Source organism: Enhydra lutris, unplaced genomic scaffold (assembly GCF_002288905.1).
Source record: "Enhydra lutris kenyoni isolate GAN:26980312 unplaced genomic scaffold, ASM228890v2 scaffoldscaffold54, whole genome shotgun sequence".
Classification (NCBI taxonomy): domain Eukaryota; kingdom Metazoa; phylum Chordata; class Mammalia; order Carnivora; family Mustelidae; genus Enhydra; species Enhydra lutris.
This window is the reverse complement of record NW_019154138.1, coordinates 1,935,767-1,958,018: the sequence shown is the minus strand read 5'-3', so window position 1 is coordinate 1,958,018 and position 22,252 is coordinate 1,935,767. Positions and strand designations below refer to the sequence as shown.

General features: G+C 42.1%; 1 protein-coding gene across 1 annotated transcript in view; it reads left to right on the top strand.

Moving 5' to 3' along the window:
* Nucleotides 1-21,741, top strand: part of LOC111157318 (NEDD4 binding protein 1) — a 45,894-nt gene extending 24,153 nt beyond the window's left edge. Inside the window, exons 2-7 of the mRNA XM_022518622.1 lie at nt 2,271-3,961; nt 10,804-10,934; nt 12,508-12,604; nt 15,517-15,624; nt 17,590-17,697; nt 19,310-21,741. Coding sequence (XP_022374330.1) covers nt 2,271-3,961; nt 10,804-10,934; nt 12,508-12,604; nt 15,517-15,624; nt 17,590-17,697; nt 19,310-19,667 — 2,493 coding nt within the window. The 3' untranslated portion in view covers nt 19,668-21,741. The remainder of the gene's footprint in view (nt 1-2,270; nt 3,962-10,803; nt 10,935-12,507; nt 12,605-15,516; nt 15,625-17,589; nt 17,698-19,309) is intronic.
* Nucleotides 21,742-22,252: the final 511 nt, after the last annotated feature.

The window sequence follows — 22,252 nt, the reverse complement described above, 5'->3', positions numbered from 1 at the left end:
CGATAAAAAGGAAAGAGCTTGATACATGTAACAGCTTGGGTGGGTTTCAAGAGCATCATGTTGAGTGAAAAAGGCCAATCTGGAGGGGCCTGGGCGGCTCAGTCAGTTAAGCGTCTGCCTTTGGCTCAGGTCATGATCCTAAGGTCTTGGGATTGAGTCCCGCATCCAGCTACCTGCTCAATGGGGAACCTGCTTCTTTTCCTTCTGCTGCTCTGCTCTCCCAGCTTGTGCTTTCTTTCACTCTCTATCAAATAAATATGTAAAATTTTAAGAAAAAGGCCAGTCTCAAAAGGCAGAAACTGTATAATTCTATTTATGTAACATTCTTGAAGTCACAATATGATAGAGACAAAAACAGATGAGCAGTTGTTGGGGGTAGGGATGGTGCGGGTAGAAGTAGGGGTAAATAGGACTAATGGGTGGCATGAAGGTAATCTTTGTGGTGATGGAGTCATTATGCTGATTGAAGTGGTATTTGCTTGAATGTGATAAAATGGCACAGAACTGTGTACACCAGGTTTTGATACTGTGCTGTAATTAGGTAAGATACAAGTAGTGATTAGAAAGAACTGGGTGAAGAGTACACAGAACCTTTATGTCCTGTCTTTGCAGCCTCCTGGAAACCCATGATTATTTAAAAATAAAAATGTTTTTAAAGAGAAATAACTTAAAAACACAATGCAGCATAGTTTCAAACAAGTGGTAGCAAAATGTCCATTTGGATGTGTTCAGGGAGGCTGACATCAGTATTTAGCACTCTGCTCACACATTCAGGAAAAAAAGATGTTTGGTTACTATACTTTGTGTTTAACGCAGTTACCGTGTCGCAAAATTAGCAGACCGCTCTAATAAACAACCAGCACACCTCTGTCCTGCACCAGTCATCTCCCATCTTCACCACCAAGCCCACCTACATGCCAGGTTTATCCAGAGGACCTAAGAGGATCTTGTGATTGAACATAATACTTAAATACATAAATACATAAAGCTTAGATCAGATGTTTCCTCTCCGACATTTTCCTCCTGTTTCTACTCACAGGGATACGTACCCATTGGTATATGAATTCTCCCTGAAGCTGTGTGACCCCTGTGACAACAAGCAGGCAGCAGGGGCAGGGCTGCCGAACCTCACCGGAGCTCTGCAGTAGCAACATTTGGGGGAGCGCCGTTCTGATTTTCGTGTCAAGTATGGGTCATGTGTTTCCAGGCTCATTTCTTATAAATGTCCTTCCAGAAAATTTGCACTAATAATTTAGGAGTGTTATTATTTAGGAAGCACTTACTAGATACAAGACACTGTCATCAGAATTTTACTATCTCGTCGAATTTCCTCAAAACACCTGGGATTGCACCATCTTCTTCTCACTCCTATACGTGGGGACATGAGGTTAGAGGGGCTGTGGAACTGTACCAAGGCCTCCAGACCCCCAGAGCTGGGGTTTGAGCCCAGGAACAGACTCCAGCACCCACATTACTAAGTGTATCCTACCATGCCTGAGTGTGTGCATGCGTGTTCATTGTTCACATCATTCACACTTTGGCCTCTGGGAGCAACCTAATTGGCTGGAGAACCCTGTTCCCTTTCTTACCTCACTGAGGCCTTATTTAATACCAGATTTACTAGAAACTCGGTTTTCTATCTGAGAGGGGGCAGTACTGTCCAGCACTCTCTGGTTCTTTCTATTTAGATCTACATTTAAACAGTCTGCCCTTTCTATTAAAAAAAAAAAGACATAAAATTATATAGACTATGCATTGTTCTAGCCAGCTAGGGAATTTATTTTATTTTATTTTTTAAAGCTTTCAGAATCTCTGTTTTATCTGGAAACTAAGGGCAATAGTAGCAAAGCAAAAGTCAAGGTTTATTCTGGAGTAAACTGTTTGACTTGATTATCTTATCTCTTAATTATGTCATTGTATCAATAAATATCTGGTGGCAAGCAAAATGTTTGTTCTTTATAGATGTAAATAAATCCAGTCTTGTCCTTACCCACTGTGCAGTTGGGCATACCCCAAAGATGATATTGCAGGATACATTATTGAAAATGTTAACACGGGCTTTTTTAGCAAAATTTTCAAGTCCAACAGAAACGATTAAGCAACTTACATCTGTTATCTTGAATCTTTTATTTAAAATGTGACATTTTTCCCCCAAATTATTAGCATGCTTTTGATTTTTGTACATCTTGACATTTGTCATTATGTGTAACATAATAGGTGCTATAAAGAGCTTTTGAAAATTGATCTTACTTCTTAACTCCTCTTTACAGGAATATATTAAAGGAATCTGTGAACCTGAACTAGAAGAAAGAGAATGTTACCCGAAGGCCATGCACTGCATTTTTGTTGGGGCCCAAAGCCTGTTTCTGAAAAGCTTGATTCAGGACACCTGTGCCGATCTCTGCATTCTGGACATTGGTCTTCTTGGCATCAGAGGAAGTGCCGAAGCTGTAGTCATGGCTAGGAGTCACATTCAGCAGTTTGTAAAGCTCTTTGAGAATAATGAGAACCTACCCAACAGTCAGAAAGAATCCGAGGTGAAAAGGGAATTTAAACAATTTGTTGAAGCTCGGGCTGACAACTATACAATGGACTTGTTGATTTTGCCCACTTCCTTGAAAAAAGAGCTTTTGACACTCACACAAGGTGAGGAGAATTTCTTTGAAACGGGAGATGATGATGTTATTGAAATTGGAGATTCTAAACAAACAGAGTTTCCACAGAATGCTGCCACAGGGCTGAATATTTCCAGAGATGAAATTGTTTTGCAGGAAGATGCAAGAAATAAAGCTGGCACTCCTGTTTCTGAGCTTACAAAACAAATGGACACGGTCTTTTCTAGTTCACAAGATGTACTTTTTGTTCCAATAAATGGTCTAAGCCCAGACGAAGAGACATTATCCAAGGACAGAATTTGTCACAAAAGGAGATTTTCTGATTCTGAAGAAAGGCATACCAAGAAACAGTTTTCTTTGGAAAATGTTCAAGAGGGGGAGCTTCTCGATGATGGTAAGACATTAGCTGGAAATGTAATCATTGACTTATCCGATTCTTCTGTTGATCCTGAAAATTTAAGTCCCGATGTAAAGGACACTACTGAGGAAATGGAATACAACATCCTCGTAAACTTTTTTAAAACCATGGGCTATTCCCAAGAAATTGTTGAAAAGGTCATTAGGGAGTATGGGCCGTCTACTGAACCATTATTGCTCTTAGAAGAAATTGAAAAAGAAAATAAAAGATTCCAAGAAGACAGAGAATTTTCACCTGGTACTGTGTATCCAGAGACTAACAGAACCAAAAACAAAGGTGTTTGTAGCAGCGTAAATGAGCTTACAACGGATTCCACTCCAAAGAAAACACAAACTCACACACAGCAAAATATGGTGGAAAAATTTTCTCAGTTACCATTCAAAGAATCAAAACCATGTACCTCAAATTGCAAAATTAATACTTTCAGAACAGTGCCAATAGAACAGAAACAAGAAATCTGGAGTTCAAACCAGAATTACGTTTGTAACATGGACCTTGAAACTGATGGCCTTTCACCATCTGTTATTCCTTCAAGTCCCAAAGAAGTTGTCAGTTTTGTTTCAAGAGGAGCTTCAAGTCACCAGCCCAGAATTCCAGTTTTTCCTGAAAATGGTGTGCAACAGCAAGCAGAGCCCTTACTTCCAAGTAGTATGAGGTCTCCTTGTGAAAACCGATCAGGGTGTTGTAGCTCTCCCCAGTCTAAGCCAAATTGTCCACCCCTTTCTCCACCAATGCCACTGCCCCAGCTGTTACCTTCCGTTACTGACACAAGGTTGGCAGGACCGTCTGATCATATTGATTCCTCCGTCACTGGCGTTCAAAGGTTCCGAGATACTCTGAAAGTACCCTACAAGCTGGAATTAAAAAATGAGCCAGGGAGAACGGATTTGAAGCACATTGTTATAGATGGGAGCAATGTCGCAATTACGTAAGTCCACTATTTGCAAGTTATATTATAGTTGTAAATAGGACCCTAAGCAGTGTCTCAGAATTACATGCAGTTGAAGGAACTTATGGTATGCATCTGTTTAGCTGATCTATTTTCTTACCTGGAAAAAGAAAACATGAAGCAGCTGTTTGGAAAGTTGTGTTATTCCATCTTCTGGAGTTGTAAACTTTGCTTTTCATCTTGCTGAACCTAAATTTCTGAGGGTGAGAGATAATAGAAAATTTGTCTTCACTTTTGCATTGCCTAGTCAGTGATCACGGTATAGAGATTTTTACAGCATTAGCTGCTGTTTTTTGTGGTTTTTTTTAATCATTAGGTTCTTAATACCATGAATTCCATTAGGTTCTGAATATGAGGATGGAGCTTAAAGCCAAAAAGATTTTTCTGTCTCTTTACGCTACAGTATGTTGGGGTTCTAGGGAAGAGTGCAGTGATAATGGATGTGCTGTACTTCTGTTGTTCTTTGTTGATAGAGTGATAGCAATTTCCTTCCTAAGGAAGTTCATCAGTTCGAGCTTCTTCATGGTCCTCTGCTGCTACGAAAAGCTTGTATATTTGCTTTTAGCAAAAAGAGTTAAAAGATCATTTCTATTTAACCTGTCTTAGAACCCTCTGAAGAGTCTGTATTTTATGTATCTGGTACAAGGTTGGGTTTCTTCTCTAAGGGGAGGTTTAATACAATGACTAAGAAGAGGAGAGGGGATCAAGTGGGAGTCTCTGACCTGCTGTGGACCAGCTGTTTGACCTAATGTAGGTTTCTGTCTGCTGGGTTTCACTTGCTGTAATCTATTGCCTTTGCCCTATCCTAAAGGGCACCTTTATCATGCCATTTCAACAACTGGTAGGTAAAGTCTCTCTCTAGTTTTCAAAGTCAGTCACTCCGTTGATTTTGAAGAAGCCTGCAAGGTCTGGCATTTTAAGTGGCTGTCATTTAAGAAAAGGGGCATCTGGACGCCAGATGAAGACGGTGAAACTCTTCTTAATTTTAGCGAAGGTGTATGTGACCTCTCTCCTAGGAATTCTATAAGTGCTATATATTTTTTTGTTTTGTTAATTTTTTACTGAGTTTTCAAACAAATACATAAAAAGGTAATAGGATGAATCTCTTTTTGAATTTGGGATTTCCATGTGCCCATCCCCCACCTTCAGTAGTTCTCAGCTCATGGCCAGTCTTGTTGAGCCTATACCCCCACTACTGCCTTTCACCCAAGTTATTTTAAAGAAAAGCTCAGATATGTCATTTTATCCCTAAATACTTTAATGTCTGTTTTTTAAAATAAGGATTCTTTTTATTTTTTGACTGAATTGTTGATGCTGTATTTTGCTGTCAAAAGAAAGAAAAGAAAGAAAGAAAAATCCCAGCATTCCCCATGTTAATGTTTGAAGACAGGCTGGAAAAATACATAATACACTTGTCTTCATTTCTAAATAATACTGTTTGTTGTCATTTCACTTTGCTTTTTGGCAGTTCTTTTCGGGGAAACCCAGCAAATGGCCCACAACCGCATAGCATTATCTAAGTAAAAATGTAAAGTGCAGTTTCAGTCACCCACAGTCCAAGCCCAGCACCAGTTCCTCGTTGTTATGATTTCTTTAGCAAGTGGTGATAATAAAATTTAGGTCATGATTGTGAGTAATAGTAATCCTTTTTCAATTTTTATAACTGGAAAGATTTCCAAATTGGTGTTGAAGGACTAAGAAATGTAAATTAACATAGAACGAGCGGTGATGATGCCACTATTTAAAAACGTTTGGGAGTAGTAACTAATGTATTTCTCAGAGGGGTCACTATTGGAATTTAGAGTGGTACTGCTAGAGTGGTACTGCCTTTCATGACAGGATTTTTTGCATATCTAGTCCCTCCTGCTTTGCCCATAGTATGACACCCCAGAACACTCGCAGATATTCCTAACACCCATGGGTGCAGTGCCATTTCTTTTGAAAACCACTGAATTAGTGCACTAAGGGGAGCCATGAGCAGACTTTCATTACTTTTCCTTTTAAAAGCTGATTATTTGGGGAGGATTCCAGTTTTCTTTGAATTCACAGATGTCTGTGTTTGAAGCAACATTTATTTATAAGGATGTATTATCCAAAAAAGACAGACTTATACTTAATTTGATAAAGATTGATCTGAAAATATCAGTAACTAAAATTAACTCTTATCCTGGGAGGAACTGCTTAATAGGACAGGGTCTTATTTTGGAGTGATGGCATGTTTTAGAACAAGATCTAAATGGTGATTGTACAATACTGTGAATGTACTGAATGCCACTGAATTGTTACTTCAAAATGATTATATTATGTGAATTTCAACTCAACATTTTTTAAATTTGGGAAAAAATTGATCCTTGTTTGAGATCACTTTGATAGTAAATGTGGATTCTAGATTGTACATTCCATGGAAGAAGTGATTTGTATGTGTCCTGTTAACTGAAATACACCCAGGGTCCATGGTGATGGCACATGGTAGGCACTCAGTAACATTCTGTTGAATGAATGACCTAAAGACTTAAATATTAGGATTTTTAAGATGACTTTTCCCCACTCTTTTATAACTTCCTATTCCAGTGATCAATTTAAAGTTTAACTGAGACATTTTTCAGCAAATATTTGAAATCTTAAAACTGAAACATTTATTATGTTTTAGGTACTTTTCTTTTTTAAAATGTAATCTTCACACTGATTTTGTGAGATAAAAATTATCTATACTTTTATAACATAAAATGGCTTAAAAATCTTATCCAAGATTTCACAGATAGGAGATGTGGGCCCACAGGCTCCCAGAGCCATCATATATCCTGCCTCCTCCCATCGAAAATGAGGTTGGAATTTTCAGGCCTTGGCAATGTAGAGTACTTAAGTCTTGAGTTGCTTAAGCATTGCTGAGTAAACCTCACTTATTTGACCCAACTGGTGCGGAAGTAGTTAAAAAGGAAATTTGAACTCTTAAACAATAGGATTTGTTGGTTTGATCCTACTCTGGAGCAGCTCAGACCTACCCATCTCTGGGTGTCTGCCAGTCCTTTATTATATTAGCCTATCCAGCATGCTGTTTGCAATTCATATACACTGTGAGAAATTCCAAAATACCCACTTCATGCTGCTAATTATGCGTATCTCTACTTGGTTTTTCCCCTTGTCACCATGAATGAGTCAAATGATGAGTAAATGGAAATTGTTTGTGGCGCACGGCTAGACATCACAGTGGTGGCTAGATAACACTCAGACTCGGTCACTCTGAAACTTTAGCATTAGGACACCTGACTCACCTGGATAGATAATTTTCTGTGTAGATGAGGTTTGCCCCTTCACTTTTCAGCACTATGTATTTTCAGCATTTTTTTCATGCTAGTCTTCTGTACCAGGGTCCCATGGCTTTTTTTATTAGTGGAAACTATAGAAGGAAATGACTTTTTTCCGGGGTAACTCCAAAAGAGTTTTTTCACCATTTCCCCTACATTGCATGGTCTGGTTCTATCACTACTGTGAGTTTTTATCAAGCGTCTGTTGCCCATCTCCTTTCTGTGTGGGACATTCTTCCTTCCAGTTTAATGCCTGCTATAATATGGAAAACAACCAGATGATGTAACTTGTTTCCAACTACATGGAATAGGAGTTTAAATCTCCCTTGAGAGCCAACACACCTGGCTCCTCGGGCCTATTAATCTGTTCATTCTGCATTCGGAGCTGGAAGCCCCAGACCTTTGGCCTTCCCAGAAGTAGAGGAGAAGTTACGGTATGTAAACCCTTTGTCTCAGAGTCTAAATAGACAATTGGTCTGGGTCTACCTGTCAATAGGTTCCTCTGACTTGACTGCAGGGAGGTGAGGAGGCACATTTCTGCCTAGCCAGGATGTTGGGGAGTTGAAGTAGGAAGCAACAGGGACCTTCTGTATTACTCGGAGAACACGAATTTGGCTGCACTTGATTTTCTTGTATAGTTCCATTTTTTGGCTGAATCTGTGTGTTTTCCACCAGAATTTTGAACTGCCGTTTTTATTCCTAAAACAGCTCTCAAGATTTTTCAAGGTACCCACAGTGATTTGATCTTATCACTAAGGATAACACTGGAAATTAGTACAGAGCTAATGTTTACGGAAATGCCATTTCTTCCACTGTAAGTTTGTGCGTGGTATAGCGCAGTGGGATTGCATCTACTTGCATTTCCCTTCCTTTTCCCCTAGGACCCCGTGGGACAGAGCTGGATTCCACCTACTTTCTACTGTTGCACTCCAAAGAAGCTTTATAGGGAGGGAAAAAGTTAGTACACGTTTGTAGCTGATGAATAAGCCAAACTTTACAAGCCTTTTCAGTGCATTTCTCTCAAGGGTTTTTCTTTTCAGGACTTAAATAACATACATATCCCTTGGTTTTTCTAAGAACCAGTAAGCTGTTTTTTTTGTTTGTTTGTTTGTTTTTTGTTTTTTTTTTATTTTATTTTCATGTTAAGGCTGTGGTTGACATTAACTCTGGGTGTGTTCTTGCTGTTAAGCAGTTAGAATGGTTTTTAGAGATTTTTTTTCTTTTAAGATGACGCCTACAAAAACTACCTCCAGCCTTTCTCCAGTAGCAGATGTCCTGTTGCTACATTCTTGCCATGTTTTGAATGCTTTTAGATAAACAGATCACTGCTGAGTTACTTCATCAAGAAGGTTTACTTGCATATGTTTTCTGGAGCAGAGCTGATGCCGGTGCAGTCTCTTATTTGTGGCTCACAGAGAAGAGAGAGTGGGCCTTAGACTCTTAAAGGAGAAGTTTCTGAGCTGTTCTTCTGAGTGTTAGATGTTTATTGAATGTCCAGACCATTTCTCCTTCGTGAGAATATAGATTTAGCTGGGGACAGTCCCAGTGTAGGGTGGTAGGAGGGGCACTGGCTTAGGAGTGAGGAAGCCTGAGTAATCCCAGCACAACCACCCTGTGGCAGTGCAGCCTGGGAAAGTTGCTCAGCCTCTCAGGGCTTTCGTTCTTTTTATCTAATAGGAATCTAACTTCGTTCCTTCTTCTAAATTCTGTCATTCCGGTAGACGATACAGGATAGCAAGACAGGAAAGAGGAGAGATGATTGAGGACCTGTTTCTAGAAATGGCGCCATAGAAGAAGGTCTGGAATTGTGTGCCTAGAGCATTGGAGAAAGGTATAAGAGAAGGTCTACAAAGATAGCAGCAAAAAGAAAGCTCACTGCCGAGGAAGAGGGCGATGGCAAGCCCACCTGGCCAGAAACGAGTGTGATAATGCATGGTGATAGCTAGATCCCTCCTACTAGAGAGGTATGGAGGGGACCTTGAAGCCGTGCCCTGAGTTTGTTGAAAGGAATGCTGCCACTGATGACCCTGAGCAGGATAGAAGACCTGGCGGCTGTATTTCAGGGTCTCACTGGAGTTTTGAGGAGGGATGGGAATTAGGAGAGCCTGGGGTTTACTTGGGACACGTTGTGCCTGAGGTGGCAGGACTTCTAAGTGATGGAATTCTCCACCGGGTAATTTTGATATGGAGACCCTAGATATGAAGAGAAGACAGGACTGAAGATGCAGGATTTCCTGTCACTAGAACCTAAGTAACTATTGAAATAGTGAAGATAGATTATGCTCATTTCATAAACTGTAGCTTCACAGTTTGGGGTTTTGAGGTTTTTTTTTTTTTTTCTTTCTTTCTAATATTCATGGTTAGAAAATAGATCACCACCAACAAAATGTCAAACTTTGAAAACCCTTTTTTTTTTTTTAAGCCTCCACTTTTACTTATATGGGAAAATACAGTTTAAATATTTTTTCTCATTTCTTTTGAAATTTGTTACCACATTTTTGGGTGGGGTCAGTTTTTAATCCACTATACCAGGGGTTGCAAACTGTGGGCCAAATCTGACTACCACCTGTTTTTGTAAATAAAGAACACAGCCACCCTCATTCATTTCCAGTTGGCGGACTTGAGTGGAGCAGCAGAGACCATATGGCCTGCAAGGCCTATCTGGTCCTTTACAGAAAATCGTATCCTGACTTACATTCTATACAGTTCATTATTTGTTTGCATCTGCTCCCCACACTTTCTGTTTCCTTCAGTAAAAGCATCTGCCATGGCCTCCAGTTAGTTCCACTGGAATTGTGTCCTCAACTTATCTCTGGGAAGCTGTCAACTGAGTAGGTTTCACAGTTCCCTAGAAAGGGTATGGAGCCCTGGAGCTGGAGGCATCTGTAGCCTTTGGAAGTTGTGAGGACCATGGAAGAGTCATGTCTACTTCTGCTTCAGCAGCAAGTTTCTTTTTTCCTTTAAGATTTTATTTATTAGAGAGAGAGGGAGAGAGCATAAGCAGGGGGAGCAGCAGAGGGAGAAGGAGAGGGAGAAGCAATCCCAGAACCTTAGGATCATGACCTGAACTGAAGGCAGATGCCTAACCAACTGAGCCACTCCAGTGCCCCCAGCAACAAGTTCCTTAATAAAATGTGTAAAATGCTCTTAGAGATCAAATGACCAGGCAGGACTTTTTGGAATGGGCTCTCTAAAAAGAGCGAAAACAGAATAAAAAGTGCAATAAACAAGTATTACGATGAAGCTCAAACTGCCTTCTATCCCAATAGCATGTTCAATTAGATTGAACAAAGTACAAGAAAAATCATAAAGCTATTAAGAATCACTCTCATGCAAAGTCTTCTGTCTTGGCTTTGTAAAGTCATAAACTATGCAGTTTGGTGCCAAAGAATATAAAAGCGTATTACAGGGAATTTTGTTGCAATTGTTTTTGTTATATATGGAGTTCACCTTTTCACTTTTTCATGGTGAAACTTAACATTAGTTTAAGCTGAAATAAGTTTTGTTTTTTTCTAGCCACGGTCTGAAAAAGTTCTTTTCTTGTCGTGGAATTGCAATTGCAGTTGAATATTTTTGGAAGCTTGGCAACAGAAACATCACTGTATTTGTCCCACAGTGGAGAACAAGGCGTGATCCTAATGTCACAGGTAAGGCAAACTGATCCTTCCAGATTTCTCCTTTTCTAGATGTTTAACGAGTTGGCTTCTATTTGCAACACATGCTACTTAGAGCAGAGCCATGTGCCTTAGACAGCAGCTTTAAAAGCAAAATGGTAAATCTGTTGCGCCCAGTAGAACATCAGGTGGAGTGTGTTACAGCATAAGAAGTACTTGGGGGAAGGATGGAAAGTTAACATAGTTGTTTATATGGAAAGTTATGTTAGAGTTCTTTATACATAAAAAATTTTCCCAACTTTCTGAAAACTAAGTTAAATCTATCTTTCCATTAGTCTAGGCTTCTGCCTCATTAAACAGTCTTTTTTAAAATGGTCACTTGATAAATTTGGGAACCCCCATAGAGAGTGTTTTTTGAGCAGTCTGTTTAATAGCTTAACATAAATTACGTTTGTTAATCGTGTGGTACTGTTGACTGTGGGCCGCATACAGAGCTTTGAGCTTAGTGAATCATGCAGCAGCCCAGAGAAACCTAAGGTGGTTTCCTCGGTCATGGTAGGAGGAGTGTTCAGACTGTGTCAGACAGCTTAACACAGCAGCGCCTCAACACGAAAGGTAGATTGGGAAGAGAAAGGGTGTGAGTACAGAGCTCACCCAGCATTTGAACAGGAAGTGAAACTTAGTCACTGTTGAGGTGGAAATGGTAAGACCACACATTTCTCAAGTGTCCCAACTTCTCTCGTTTTGGAGAGCATATTTGTCTTAACTGAGGGTGCTTGAGGACTGAGGCAGAGCCACTAATTTTTGCAGTAGGACCTGTGAGAGCATCTTGTGATCCTCCTGTGAGCCCTCCATGCTGTGCATCTCTAGGACAGTAAAACACTGGCCAGGGTGGGGGAGGGGGGCAGTATTTCGGTCTAAGCCAGTAGTGAGTACTGTTGCAGGGGATACTCCCTCACCCCGAGCTACGTTTAGCTGCTTTTTGCCCATTGATTGGTTTTCTACAGTTTGGCTTTGACCCTCTTTTCTTCTGTGTCATGAAAGTCAGTAAAGGTTCGTGCAGATATCTGAGAGTGGTTGGATACAGTGCCAGCTAGAGGGATATTTTGACAGACTCTTGCAATGGGGTCCACACAGGCCTTCCTTGGGATGGGGCAGAGCCTCGTGTCCCTGCCACACCCCCTGCTTCCAACCCTGTTTCCTGTCCCACCCCAACCCTCTCTCTGGAACTTGTGTAATGTCAGTCTGTCTGTCCTACTGATTGTGATATGAGTGTGAAAAATTCCTGGGTGGTAGGATACATTAAATACAGGTTTATGGCCTACTCTTAATTTCAGGAGCAAATGAGTTGAACTTTTTTATATTTAAAAATTAGCTAAGGTCACTTTTTACATTGTATTTGCCTTAGTTATGTATGTTCCTTGTTTTCTATTTTTATTTATTTATTTTTTTTCCCCTATCCAGTGAGTTAGTACATTGAGTCTTCTTGAGTCAGTAAAGGTTTTCCTAACTCTCCAAGTGAAACATTTGGGGGTAGTTTCATTTATTTGAACATCTGGGAAGATAGCCTTTTTCTGAATGTGTATTCAACTTATTCCGTGAACAGAACAGCACTTCTTAACTCAGCTCCAGGAGCTTGGAATATTATCTTTAACTCCTGCCCGGATGGTCTTTGGAGAAAGAATTGCTTCTCATGATGACAGGTATGAAAGGCTGTTTTCCTTCCTGAGATGGGTGAGGGGTGCTGAGGAGCCCACCACCTGTTCCATTGGACAGTTCATGGTGCTCTTGGACCCCCATGCATAAAGGGCTTAAAAGATCCAGGGGTTTGAGAATTTTAATGTTTATGGTCATTAAGGTTATATACTCACTTAATAGGTTATTATATATTTTTTTTGTTATTTGGGTTTAGGAACATTACCTTAAGTCTGTTTGGTTAGAATGTTTGTTTATAAGCTTATTTGTATTCTTAATAAAACATAACTGAGAAACCATAAGTAAAAGCAGACATTGAGTTCTCTCTCTCTTTTTTGTTTTTTTTTTTTAAGATTTTATTTATTTATTGGACAGAGAGAGAGATCACAAGTAGGCAGAGAGGCAGGCAGAAAGAGAGGAGGAAGCAGGCTCCCCACTGAGCAGAAAGCCCGATGCGGAGCTCGATCCCAGGATGCTGAGATCATGACCTGAACCAAAGGCAGAGGCTTAACACACTGAGCCACCCAGGCGCCCCTTGAGTTCTCTTTTTTGATGCATACTGAAAGTAACGTTTGAGTAAAGTTTGTCTTGTCTTAGGGTGTCAGCCTCAGGAATGCTTTTCAAACATGATTCATCTCCTCCTGGTTGATTTTGGCCAGTGACTTAGTTTGTCGTTGCCATACTGAGCCCTTAGTATTTCTTCCACGTAATAAAAGATGGTCTCAGCTGACGCAAAGTGTGATAAGAGTAAGCTGCATTTCTTAGGTTGGTGGGTCACTCAGAAAGCAGGTGTTAGTGCATTGGAGACAATTAAAGCCTATTGTCTTTTTCATTTTTTCTAGCAGTCTTACCAAGTACAATGCACAGAGCTAGGCTCTGGGGACACGTGATTTCAGACACGTGTCCTGCTGTAAGGAGCTTGTGATCTAAAGAAGGCACACAAATAAATAAGGTGGGGTGGGTTGTTGTGGTTGAATAAGAGAAGGTCCCAAACATGACCAGTGGCGTGACAGCCAGTTTTTCAGACCCTCCTCTTTGGAGTGAACTCAGTAGTAGCAACCCTACCGGTATCTGGGAACCTAAATAGTGGCCTCTTGTTCTTTCCACTCCTGCATTCACCCCCTTTATGGTATTCTGGCCCGAAGCACTTAGAGTGTGTTGGTGGTTTTGCCTCAGTATTCCACCAAAGTGGTCCCCCTACATTGAAGACAGTGTTTAGTTTGTAACCCGGACTAGTGAACGACAGTCAGATGGGTGAGAGATGAAAAGAGGAGAGCCCCACAGTAGGGAGTTGGGGGAGAGACTAGGGATGATAGCAGATGTTCCTTAAGCAAAAGGTTCAGAGGGCCTTCTCACGGACAGCCCCTTGTCCTTCTCCAGGCTGGAATGAGAGGCCAAATCAGATGGGAAGAATCAGAGTTGATGTGAGAGAATAGCATGAGAGGAAGTGGAAGGAGAACAGCATGTCGGGTGGGGCAGGGGTGAGAAAGTACTGGGAGACCAGGTCCCACTCCACTTCCGTGGTACTGGCCTCAGACCGTGCAGTGCTCGGGTGGAGGGTCAGGTGGGCTGCGGGGCATGTGAAGAGCCTTCAGATCTCTAACACTGTAGCTGCACACCTGCAGAATTTGAAGTCCTGTGTAAGTATGCAGACTAAATAAGCTTGTGCTTAATTTATTATTTTTTTTTAAAGATTTTATTTATTTATTTGACAGAGAGAAATCACAAGTAGGCAGAGAGGCAGGCAGAGAGAGAGGAGGAAGCAGGCTCCCTGTTGAGCAGAAAGCCCGATGTGGGGCTTGAACCCAGGACCTGGGATCATGACCTGAGCCGAAGGCAGCGGCTTAACCCACTGAGCCACCCAGGCGCCCCTGCTTAATTTATTATGACTCTGTTTTTTTTAGCAGACGTGGATCTATGTCTGGATTCATAGTACACGCACTCAGAAGCCTTAACTACTTTTGTTAATACCTATGAGTGAACCGCATCACTTGCAATTCATGCCAGCTAGGAGTAGTTTATAAAATATTCAGTAATAAATCAGAATGTGTATTCATACTTTCCAAGGCATCCTAAGACTTCTGAAACTAATGAGGCTTTTTTTTTAATTCCTTTGAAGTTTTCACTCTCACTAATAAAAGCAGTTGTTCGCACCTTCGATTCTAGTGATTCTCTTAATGTATTGTTGTCTTTGTCTGCATTGCCTTAGACAGATGCGGTCACCCTGACTGAGGGATAAAACTCAACATTATTATCCTCACAAATCTCTCATTAAGAGGGTTTGAGCGTGAGTAATCTGCCGCAATGAAATAGAATTCTCAATATTGAATTCTTACCCTTCCTTATCACCAGTGCAGCTTCTCGTAAATGGCATTTGAGTGAATCTCTAACTTGGGCTAAACACAATAATAGTTCTATACATCACAAGTCCGAGCAGAAGATGTGAACCTGTGGGTTTTTGTTCTTGTTTTTTTAATGCAAGGCTGATTGTACCAAGTAGCTAACCTCAGAACCAGAGTACTGTAGCTTAGCAACCAAAACTTGAATAGTGATTTCATAGGCTTGTCAGCTCGAATTTATTCTCAACTTTAGTCCTCATGGATCATCTGATGACCGCTATCTGTTGATAATACAACTTTTCTAGAAAAATGTGTAAATCATGGTTGAGATCATTTTTAAAAAGAGAATAATATTGTATGAAAACCAGACCTTCATTATAATCACACTAATAATTTCAGAGGTATTCAGTATTTCAGATTGATCTTCAGCTGACAAGGACTTAACTTTTCTACCTCCTAGCCATAGTTAAATTCTTTGGTGATTTTCCTATGAAGAGGAAATCCTTCTGTTTTCTTGTAACATAGCTTCTATAAGCCAGGAATGCCTGCTTTGCCCATTTTAACCTCTTATATTACTATAGGTTTCTACTACACTTAGCGGACAAAACTGGTGGCATAATTGTAACAAATGATAACTTCAGAGAATTTGTGACTGAGTCACTCTCTTGGAGAGAAATTATTACAAAAAGGTAATATTTTCTTCTTTGTCTTTGGTAAAGTGTTTTTTGTTGTTCATTGTTCGGTTTCGTTTCGTGTCCACCTTGGCCCTGCAGAGAGCACTATAGGGAAACAAGAATCATCCCCATCCCGTACTAAGGCTGGTCCCTCTAGGTAAGTGGGGGTCCCAGTACAAAGCCACAAAACCAGCAGGGGATGTATAGGCACGCTGTGGTGGCTGCAGGGTGTCTTTGAGAGATCCGTGTTCCCTGACAGGAGGCACGAGGCCCATGTTTATGGTGTGGTTAATTCTTGTTAACAGTGTAGTGGAGCAGAAGTGGCCCCTACCTTGGCCTTGCACTGGATGCCAGGAGAGACTTTGGCAGCTCACTGGGCATCCGTACTTGACCAACCATGAAATACGAAGGTTGGATTTAATGACAGCTGTGATTCCAGCAAGAGGTTGGGACCAAAATCAACCTACTGGTTGAGTTTTTACTTCTTGGGAGTGGGAAGAATATTTGTGCTTTTTTTTTTTTTTTTAAAGATTTTATTTATTTATTTGTCAGAGAGAGAAAGGGAGAGAGAGCAAGCACAGGCAGACAGAATGGCAGACAGAGGCAGAGGGAGAAGCAGGCTCCCTGATGAGCAAGGAGCCCGATATGGGACTCGATCCCAGGACGCTGGGATCATGACCTGAGCCGAAGGCAGCTGCTTAACCAACTGAGCCACCCAGGCATCCCATATTTGTGCTTTTTAATCTGTGATGCTTTTCTTGACCCTTTACCACAATAGTTAAATCACGTACATTGAAACTATGTTTGATTATCATCCAGAATAAAGTCAAGAGTAGAGCATTCACAGACGTGTTTTATTTGTGATGGTACTCTGAATGTGTCCGCCTGCCTGAAGATCAGCGAACACTGGGTTCCAGGACTTCTCGTTAACAGGCATCATCTGATCGAGTTACCTAACAGCACCAATCTGTGATGGTGCCATGGAGGAGGCCCAAATGCCACAAATCTAAAAACGTAAATCAGCATACCTCAAGCTGTGTGTTGGTAGTAGTGTGTAACCGCTACAACTGGGTATTTACCTCTGTTGGGGTTTCATAGTTGCCCCTTATCTGATATTTGTATTTTGCTAAATCATGAGAGGATTTTGGAAAATAATTCTTTACTGTAAAATGCCCAGGTGTGAGATAAATACTCTCTGCATTTTGACTCACATGCTGGTAATAAGCTGTTCATGAGAGCTGAACTGAGAATGGTCTTTGACCTTCTGGGCACACTTAACAAGCCATCAATCTTCGAGGACATGTTTCTGTTGGATCTTTGCCCTGGACTCATTGTCAGTATTTACTGGCCACTCCTCTGTGTCTGAAAGGTCTAAATGCAATCAGGACTCATGTTTGTACACCAACCCATTGCCTTCAGAACTCACGAAACAAGGCAGAAACTGAGGTCTAGACAACCAACACAAGCACTTGGCCTTCTTTTCTTTCTTATATCTTGCCCAGACTTACTAAATCATATTGAACTGATCTCAGATTTTCTTTCCTTGTAGATCATATTGTTTTGTTGTTTTAGAGGTTATCTTCAGTGGGTTTGCCTGTAGACACAACTATTCAAAACAAAAGTAAAACCTTTGTTGTGCACCTGCTGTGTCCTAAGCTGACAGTCTTTAAATCTTGTTTTCAAAGTTGTATTAGGAGAAGAAGCTGCTTCCAAAAGCCCAGATAAAAAAAGTCTGCAAGTCTCATTAAGAAATGTGAGGGCCAACTGATTAAAGTTTCTTACTTTATTGAATTTGTATCCAAAAGAGAAATTCAGATGGTTTAACTTGGTTGTTTTTTTCCGTTAGGCAATTAAGCAGCCTTACAATTTTATAGGTGACTGTTGCCTTGGAATTAGGTGGCCACTGCTACTTTCTTCTCAGTTCCTGCAGCAGTAAAAGCTTCATGTTTTCTCCAGCATTGTAATCATACTCTGTTGTAGATTGCTTCAATATACCTTCGTTGGGGATATATTTATGGTTCCTGATGACCCTCTGGGAAGAAGTGGACCTCGATTAGAAGACTTTCTTCGGAAGGAAGTCTTCCTTAGGTATTTGCTTTTTTCACACTGTTTTGTATTTACAGACTTGTTTCACTTCTTTGTGCTTTAGTGTAAGTGATGTCTCTGAAGGACTAAAGATGGCACTTTTAAATTTTTTATTAGCCTTATACTTGGCGCGGGTGTAGTATATTTGAAAAGCTAATCAGACACTCACCTTAAAGACCAGTTCTTCATTTGTGATCCTTTTGGTTTTAATCCTAGGACAGGATTTAATTTAATTTAATCCTAGGACAGGTCTAAAAAGACCACAGATTTTGCTGGCAGTCACTTATTAGCAAATGCCACTTAGGTTCGTTTTGACATGTGAATATTCTTTTATATTCATTTTCCAAAATCATTTGCTTTTTTAAGTTGTTATGCTGCTGTTAATTTACTTACTATTCAGGAATCACTACCTGGGGAACTCTTTATCTCAACTGAAAGGAGAAGCCGGTATTTCATATTTTTCTGAAATTGATTTGATAGTGTGGGTTTTCTTTATTGTAGTTTGGGTCTTTGTTTTGTTTTTTTAAAGATATGTTGCTAGTGGTTGTTTCTGTTTTTAGAATTCTCAGGTAATGGATATTGTTAACTAAAGTATTCTGTGTGCCCAGCTGGCAGATAGTATGACCCAGTGACAGCTGATCTTTTTTATTTATAATCAGATCCCTTTGGAGTTCTAGGTTTGGATTTGGGGGTAGTTCACAGAGAGGTACTTCTACAGAGGAGACCAATGTAATTTCAGCTCCCTGGTCTGAGAAATCATGTCTCCTTTGAGCCTTTGGGTTTTATTACACAGATGAGGGCTTACTTCCCAAGGTTCTGCTTCTCTCCTTACACCAAGGGAATAGCAGCCATTTTAACATCCGCTGAGTGTTGTTGCATCGCTGCTGGGCCTTTAAGACCTGGTGCCTGTGTGCAGGCATCGGGGCCCGTGGATCAGACTTCATGGAAAGACAGTTCTCTGACTCCTTCCACACCTCAGCAGCTTGGCAGCAGGGTCTGTCCTGCCTGCACGCTTAATCGTTCTTTATAGTGTGTTAACTAATGAGTAAGAAGTTAAAAATAATAACCCCTCACCGAGGGTCTAGCTTTTGAAGTTGGGACAAGTGTTCAGCCAGCCTCATTTCTTGGCTGCAAGTCCGAGTCACCTGGGAAGCTGCTTAATGAGACAAATGCCCTTTTCACACACACACATACCCAGAGAACATGTAGGTGTGGGCACCAACACCTCGCCCAGACTGGTGATGGGGACGGGTGGAGACTCCAGGAATTGGAAGTGGCTGCCTCTCCCCAAAGGAGGCCCTTTTTCTAAGCCCTTTCATCCAAGGCCCCCACACAGAATTAGAGTCCCCAGAAGAAACTCAGGCTTAGAGCCAACAGTTGGCTGGGGTCCGTTCTCGTAGCTGTAGATCTGGGATGGTGGGGTAGCTCGTGGAGAGCTGTCACTCACCGTCATGACCAGTCGGGGATGGTACAGGCGTCCTCCCCGTGGACCCATCTGTGGGCAGCTTGCCTTCAAAGGTCATGGAGCAGCACAACCTCAAGGTCAGCGGCAGGTCATTTTTGACAGCTTTCTCATCTTTCCTAACCCAACTCACCAGACTCACTCTGTTCACAGAGATATGCAGCCCCTACTCAATGCCTTGCCAAATGTGGGCATGTTTGACCCCAGCTTCAGAGTCCCCGGCGCCCAGGCAGCCAGCACCAGTCACCAGCCTCCCGCCCGGATTCAGGGCACCCCGCCCAGCCACTGGCTTCCTCAGCAGCCCCGCTTTCCAGTTCTGCCGAACCTTCCCAGTATGCAGCAGAGTGTGCCCATGCCGGCACAGAGGTCTCCTGCGGAAACCAGCGAACTGAGGGAAGCCCTTCTGAAGATCTTCCCTGACTCAGAGCAAAGACTGAAAATTGACCAGATACTGGCGGCCCATCCGTACATGAAAGACCTGAACGCACTGTCTGCCATGGTTTTGGACTGAAGGTCACACTCTAGCTCGTGTCTGCACGTGGCAGCAGGAAACGACATAATGTGAAGAGACCGATTTCCCAGTGGAAATACTGTTGTAGTATATAGAAAACAGATGTTTTGTGTATAAAATCTGGGTTTTCAAAACCAGCTTTTTCTATATATAAATTATGCTGCTATTACAGATTTAACATTTTCTGTAAAAGGAAAGTACATTTTCTGCCTGTTCAGAACTGTTTAATAGCAGTTACTCTTGAGTGTATTTACATTTTTATGTTTTTTAAACTATTTTCCTTAAAGCTGAAAATATTGACAAATGGATATGATTAGCCTTTCTAAATAAAAAAAAAAAAAAAAGAGTTGCTTTCTTAGGGAAAGCAAGACCTCTTAAAGTATATTTTCTTGAAGATGAATATGTAACGTCCACTAACATGAAGTGTGCTCACCACCCCCAGCCTCCTCTGCCCTCACCCCTGAATTAGAGTCAGAGGAGTAGGTTTTGCTCCTGTGAGTCTTTTGTTGGAGCCATTTGTGAAAGGGGGCAGGTGGTGCCACTAGATGGCACCTGTGCCTAGCCATTGTTAATGACCAGGGCACAGTTAGACTCCCAGAATGTCAGGGCAAGAAGAGATTCTAGAACTCATGTAGTCCCACCCTACTTCCCCTGCCCCCAACAGAAGAGGGAACTGAGGCTCAGCACGCTTGTGTCCACACAGCCCAGGTCCACAGCTGTGGAGCAGCTGGGCAGGGACCGGACTCTTTGTCCAGTGCTCTGACACGCTCACCAGGCTGAGGCCTCACTACTGAGTAGCAGTCATGTCTTAGCCTCTGAAAATAATAATGGGATGTGAGGAAATTCCATGAAAGAGCCCCATTGTTAAACATAATTTTGTGTCCACAGCCTCCATGCGAAGTTCGTTCAGCTTTGCCAAAAAGTGGTTTTCTATTCTCAAGAATGACCCAAGCCAATAAATAGCATTAGTAGCTGCCGTGGGGGCTCAGCCCCTTATTTATTTCTCCTGGATTTGTCTTTTTAGTGTTGTCAGCTGTCCTTCCAGTGAGTCTGTCTCAGCATTGGGATCTTAGTATTGTGTTTTCAGTGCTCAAATTCTGTGTCCGTGAAGTTCTTTTCCTGGGTAATTATACGTAACATCTTTACTGTTCTCTGGACTTTCAAAGGGCTTTGTAATTTCTACCTTTCTCTTCCCCGGCTGCTCACGGTCAGTTTTGTGTCTGCCCTGTGGGTCGTGCCCCTCCCAGCCCCCAGAAACAGCTGCTGTGGACTCGGGGCCAGTCTGTTCTTCATGGTGAAGGGACTTTGTTGGCCACGAGCAGAGCTGGTGCCTCCCCAGGAGCCTCCCTCCCGGTGTGTACGACCCTTGCTTCCCTCAGGGGATGAATCCAGAGTCCTCCAGGTGGCTGGACTTGTATTTTTCAATCATGTTTTCTCTCTAGATGCCTTTAAGATGCCTCCTAATGGGGAACTGGTTGTCAGCTGCTGCTTTGGGGCAGGTGGCCAGAGTCACCCACCAGCTGTGGGTTTGGAGGTAGGAGACTTGGGGCGGGCAGGAAGTGATGCAGTCACAGCCCCGTGCCTCAGCTTCAGAACTGGTGGTTTATAAAAGTGTGGCAGACGTGTGAGGGCTAGGGCCGTCTCGCACAGACTCTGATCTGGCCTGAGGTTTGGTCTGACAACCTTCCCAATCCAGTATTTCTCCTGTTTGCAGAGAAGGACTCAGCAGTAAACCTTACTGGCCCAGGCTTAGCCACACAGGTCTTCCTGGAAGGGGACTAGGCCTCAAGTGACACCAGGTGGGGCTGGCTAGACTGGGGGTTGCAGAGTTTCCTAGGCTCCAGAAGTGACTTGACCCTTGACCTTTGGGTTATCTAAGCCTCTCTATTTTTAGTATTGTTTCTGAGGGCTCTACCTGCCCCTTTCCTCTTTCTAGGGTATAGGAAGGAAGGATGCAGGAAATTAAGTGGGTCAGTTACTTGCCTTGATAAATTACAACATAACACAAAAGTCACAGTTCTTTCTGAAACTTGAAAATTTAAAAACCCAATTTTTTTTTTCAAAGATTTTATTCATTTACTTGACAGAGATCACAAGTAGGCGAAGAGGCAGGCAGAGAGAGAGAGAGGAAGAAGCAGGCTCCCCGCTGAGCAGAGAGCCCTATGTGGGGCTCGATCCCAGAACCCTGGGATCGTGACCTGAGCTGAAGGCAGAGGCTTTAACCCACTGAGCCACCCAGGCGCCCCTAAAAACCCAGTTTTCAAAGCATTAAAAAAAAAAAGTACTTGTTCTCAGCCTGCTCCTATCCTAGGTTGCGTGTTGGCGCTCCTCAAACGCTGCTTGACGGTCTCCCCCAGTGGCTGGTTTCTGAACCGCCGCGCTGGTGTCGGCAGCCGTGCTCCCTCGCGTGTGCCGAGGGTCCACATCCTGCACTTCCTGGCCTTTCTAGAAGGAGGTGGCAGGGCAGGGGATGCCACCTCATTCAGGAGACAGGCGTCTGCTCCTCTGAGAGTGGTTGTCCAGGGTTCGAGAATTAAGTAAATGGTGATACGGGATGATTCCTGGACATACCTTCTGCCCCAGGC